At 47.0% G+C, this 5,000-nt stretch overlaps 1 protein-coding gene across 1 annotated transcript in view; it reads left to right on the forward strand.

Moving 5' to 3' along the window:
* Positions 1 to 3,809, forward strand: part of crybg2 (crystallin beta-gamma domain containing 2) — a gene marked incomplete at its 5' end in the record, with an annotated part of 29,699 nt that extends 25,890 nt beyond the window's left edge. The window contains 9 exons of the mRNA XM_084455555.1: positions 6 to 38; positions 278 to 390; positions 668 to 797; positions 986 to 1,125; positions 1,465 to 1,588; positions 1,723 to 1,881; positions 2,159 to 2,318; positions 2,617 to 2,701; positions 2,820 to 3,809. Coding sequence (XP_084311681.1) covers positions 6 to 38; positions 278 to 390; positions 668 to 797; positions 986 to 1,125; positions 1,465 to 1,588; positions 1,723 to 1,881; positions 2,159 to 2,318; positions 2,617 to 2,701; positions 2,820 to 2,931 — 1,056 coding nt within the window. The 3' untranslated portion in view covers positions 2,932 to 3,809. The remainder of the gene's footprint in view (positions 1 to 5; positions 39 to 277; positions 391 to 667; positions 798 to 985; positions 1,126 to 1,464; positions 1,589 to 1,722; positions 1,882 to 2,158; positions 2,319 to 2,616; positions 2,702 to 2,819) is intronic.
* Positions 3,810 to 5,000: the final 1,191 nt, after the last annotated feature.

The raw sequence follows: 5,000 nt of genomic DNA on the forward strand, positions 1-5,000 counted from the left end.
TCCAGGCTCCCAGCGAAAGTGTGAGCGTGAAGAATGAGGTGAGAGTCAGACCAGGGCACGCTACGCTATTTAACATGGGAAAGGGCTTTTAACAATGAAGAGGGCTTTTTAACACAGGAGATGGGTTGTTAACATGCGAGAGGACTATTTAACATGGGAGAGGACTACTGTACTTCCACCACAGAGAGATGGAGCATTTTGACTCCACTAAATACCATTAGCTATTTAGGACCAACATTGGCAACTGATCATGTGTGTGTGTGTGTGTGTGTGTCAGGTGATGCTGTACACAGAGCCAGACTTCCAGGGAGAGTGTCATGTGTGTGACCGGAGCCAGGACACCCTCTCTGACAGACTCCTGGCCAAGTCCTGCAGGGTGCTGGGAGGAAGGTGAGAGGAGAGGAGAGGAGAGGAGAGGAGAGGAGAGGAGAGGAGAGGAGAGGAGAGGAGAGGAGAGGAGAGGAGAGGAGAGGAGAGGAGAGGGTGGAGCAGGGTGACAAGTTGAGAGAGAGAGAGAGAGAGAGAGAGAGAGAGAGGGATAGGGGCGGGTGAGATAAGCTAGGGGCGTAGACAGAGAGACAGGAAAGAGATATCCTGAATCAGTTGTGTTTGGTTAAGGAGCATGTAAAACATTGACTGTGTGTGTGTGCGTGGGTGTGGGTGTCAGCTGGGTGGTGTACGAGGGCAGCAGGTACACGGGGAACCTGTACGTGTTGTCAGAGGGAGACTACCCCAACTTCGTCAGCATGGGCCTCCCTACCAGCTGTGTCATCCGCTCCCTCAAGCCTGTTCCCCTGGTAGGAGAACCCACCGCCACACTCATACACTCTTCACTCTGCTCAACTGACTCTACTCCTCCCCCAGCACCAGTCCTGTCTACCTCCCCTCTCTCAATGTCATATTCCACCGAAGGATCTCTACATGTTCATCGTCCTTCCTCACTGATCTCCCCCTGTCCTTCCCCTCTCTCCCCCGGTCTCTCCAGGTGTTCTCGGTGCCCTCCATCTCCTTGTTCGGTCTGGAGTGTCTGGAGGGCAGAGAGATCACCCTAGATACTGAAGTGGTCAGCATGCTGGAGGAGGGCTTCAACAACCACACCCTGTCTGTCAGGGTCAACAGTGGCTGGTCAGTCTCTCTCTCTCTCTCTCTTTCTCTCTCTCTGTCTCTGTCTCTCTCTCTCTGTCTCTATCTCTCTCTTTGTCTCTCTCTCTCTCTCTCTCCCTCTCTCTGTCTCTATCTTTCTCTCTCTCTCTCTTTCTCTCTATGTCTGTGCATGTGCATGTGTTTCATCCATCTCTGTGTTTACCTGTGTGTGTGTGTGTGTGTGTGTGTGTGTGTGTGTGTGTGTGTGTGTGTGTGTGTATGTGTGTGTGTGTCTGTGTCTGTGTCTGTGTCTGTGCACTGCACTTAGCAACTGTGTTGATAGCCATGCCAGTCATATGCAAACGTTTGCCCTTGTCGCAGCTGGGTGCTGTGTGAGCACAGCAACTACAGGGGGCGCCAGTTCCTCCTGGAGTCCATAGAGATTCCCAACTGGCCCAAGTACAGCCAGCTGCACACCATCGGCTCCATGTTCCCAGTAAAACAGGTGAGAGCCGCCCAGTCCCTCTCCTCCTCTCTACTTTCCCTACATGCTCACTTTAACCCCCGGAGGAACATCATGCTGATCGCCGGACTCTTCGGTCTCGAACGCTGTTGTATTTATTCCCCCTCGTCCTGCAGAGTCGGCACTTCTTCCGCATCAAGAACAAGGAACGAGGTCACTTCCTGTCGATCCAGGGCGGCGTGGAGGAGATGAAGTCGGGGCGGGTGGTGGTGACGGCGGAGGTGGAGGGCACGAGCGACATCTGGTACTACCAGGAGGGGCTCATCAAGAACAAGGTAGCGCCACGCGCAGACCCACAGACCCGCAACTTGTATCTGAACGACTGTCTGTGTCTGTCAAGTGAGAGGCATGAGCAGACCATGTCAGTTTTTGAATAAAAGAATCAAAACATGCATTAAGTTTTACAGTACCTGAAGCATATCTATTGATTTATTCCAAAGACAATGAGCGCTTTCAGTTATGGTCAGTCATATCCACCATAGATGGCAAATAAGACTCTATCTATCTCTATCTATCTAACTCTATCTCTAACCCTCCCTCTCTCGGCTGCAGCTGTCCACATCCATGAGTCTGCAGGTGATGGGGAACGTGGAGCCGGGGGCCAAGGTGGTTCTGTGGTCCGAGACCCGCCAGCCGGTCCAGACCTGGTCGGCCCAGATGAACGGCTCCATCACCAGCCTCAACTTCCCTGACATGGTGCTGGACATCAAAGGTACCGGCTCTGATGCAAATACTGTACAACACTGGGCTGGTGTCTGTTTAAGATCACTATTTGATGTACAGTATTTAAGATCTATTTTCTGTTGTCTAGCAGTTCTGTAATTGGTAAGTAGGGGTTGATATACTGTAGAGTACACTGCATTAAAACTTGGTCAACAGTGAAAAATTATAACATAACTATGTAACATTCCCTGTCCTCTCTCTCTTTCTCCTCCCTCTCCCCTCCCCCTCTCTCTCCCTCTCTCTCTCTCTCTCTCTCTCTCTCTCTCTCTCTTTCTCTCTCTCTCTAGGAGGTAAGACGTATGACAAGGACCATGTGGTGATGATGTCAGCAACCGAGGAGAGACCCTGCCAACAGTGGGAGCTGGAGATACTGTAACTTCACAGCAACCTTCCCCCAACATTGCAGCAACATTCTGTTAACCATCTAACAACATTTCTTCAACTTTGCATCAAGTTCTCTCGACTTTGTACTGTATCTACTACCCATCAGCAACCCCATGACCCTCCCTGAACTTGTTAACAACCGTTCGCCGACCTTCACCCGACTCTCTCCAATCGTCCAATCCTGGCTGTTAGAATGCAACCCCTCAGAAGTCCAGTAGATGACTCTGTGGACATGGACACAGCCTGCAGAGGGCACCACACACTCTCCTCTCATCACCAGACTGGCTCAAACTGTTCCCTACCGTCTGAGAGGATTGCCACACTCTTGGAAGGACTTCAAGGAAGCGATGTGGCCCCAGACGTGGATGTGTGGACTGCATCACATGGACCGAGTTGGAATGAGGAAGCACAGGACTGTGTCCTATACGGGGTCTTCTTAACAGCACGGACCAGACAGCACATCCCTGTATTTTATACATACTTTAGGATTATCCCCTCCTTGCTGAATTATGACAGGCGGACCGATTCATTCTCTTGTACTTGAGGTAACCCACCTCTAATGCTTGGAGGGTTAAAAAGTGAGCAACATCCAAACTGCAAGACATGAGTCCTAAAAGGCTTCCTTGAACTTGAACTATCTTTTAAAAACATGTACTGATATTATGATAGATTGATAAATGAAGCCAAATGATGTGGAGTTTGTTCAAAGTGTACTTGTTTTACAATGTCTTTACTTGTTTTAAAGAGTATATTTGTCTATATAATGTCTTTATGGATGGAGTCTATTTGTCTATATAATGTCTTGATGGATGGAGTCTATTTGTCTATATAATGTCTTTATGGATGGATGGGGAATGTATTTTCTATGCGGTATGACACTTTTCATGATGCAGTGCAATGGTCCTATGGGGATCTTTTTCAATTTCCTTCCCATGCTATTTTCTCAAAGGTGGTGTTTCTATTCTAATGGGTATTTTTTCATAGATATCGAACATACTGTAATAAAAGTACTTGCAAAATGTCATTAACCAGGCCTTCTGTCAAAATATTACATTGTATTTTATAGCACCTATCTGTGTGATTCTTGATATCAAATAATGTGAAATTTAATATACCATAAGAGGGTGTGGTTTCAAAAATATCTAATAAAAATAAACTATAAACAATAAAAAATAAACTTGAAATTACTATCATAATCCATCCTGATTTCTGTTGAAAGATGATAGTGCAATTAGCCACTGCTACTGTGTTCCTTCCTCGTGTTGCTAGATTACTAACTGGTCAGAAGTGAGTTGTGCCACTGTGTCTCATGCTATCTAAACAAGCTACCAGGAGTCAGGTCCTACAGTATCTCTAATGTCCTGACAATGAATGCCTGAGACCAGATAAAAGATTGATAAATAAATCAACCCTGAGATTAGACTTAGACGTACACTATGTTACACTACACACAACACTACTCCAGTCAACTCCTACAGTGATACACATTCTTCAACAACCAGTGCACCACCTTATCGGTCTGCATGCCACGTATAATAACTAATGCTAAAGGAGTAACTTTTTATGGTGCCCATCTGACGGTGAATCACGACTTTGCTTGATGGAGCTCCAACCTCTCTCTCTCTCTCTCTCTCTCTCTCTCTCACCTTGTCTTGCTCTCTCTCTCTGGCTAGGTCTCTCCATCTCTCTTCTCTTTCGCTCCCTCCCCCCTTCCTCTGTCTCGCCCTCTGATTTTGAACCTGCTGAACCAGCTGATCAGACAGTTGCATGGACATCTGATCTGGTCAGGGGCGTTCACACAAAGCCCTCTTGAATACTTGTTGAGCAGTTCCTTTGTTTAAATTCCTTCCATTCTCTAATTTTCCTTTTTTTCTGGGAGCCAGAGCCTGGTTTTCCTTGTTTAAATCCAGGACTAGCAAACAAAACCCTCTACAATTAAAAACCTCCTCAAAGGCATCACTGAACCAGTTTCTTTTCAGAATGTGATGTAACTTAATCAGCCTCCAGACTACAGACTTCATTCACTTCAAACAACCAGCTAGCCCTCATACGGCAGAGCGTGGCAGTCGCAGGGTTGCCAGGTTCAAACCCCATGTTGGGTGCTGCTAAGAATTTTAGTATGTTTCGTGTTCATTTGTCGGTGTTTGTGTAGTAGCCAGATTTAGGTTTTACTAGAACCTTCATATTATGACATGATAAAACATTCACACAAGGCAAGCATCCTCTTTACTCTTGAGCAAGCCAAGTCGTCTTCCTCCTTCCTCAATCCTGAAGTCCTACCTAACCA

Source organism: Borostomias antarcticus (genome assembly GCF_949987555.1).
Source record: "Borostomias antarcticus genome assembly, chromosome: 21".
Taxonomy (NCBI): domain Eukaryota; kingdom Metazoa; phylum Chordata; class Actinopteri; order Stomiiformes; family Stomiidae; genus Borostomias; species Borostomias antarcticus.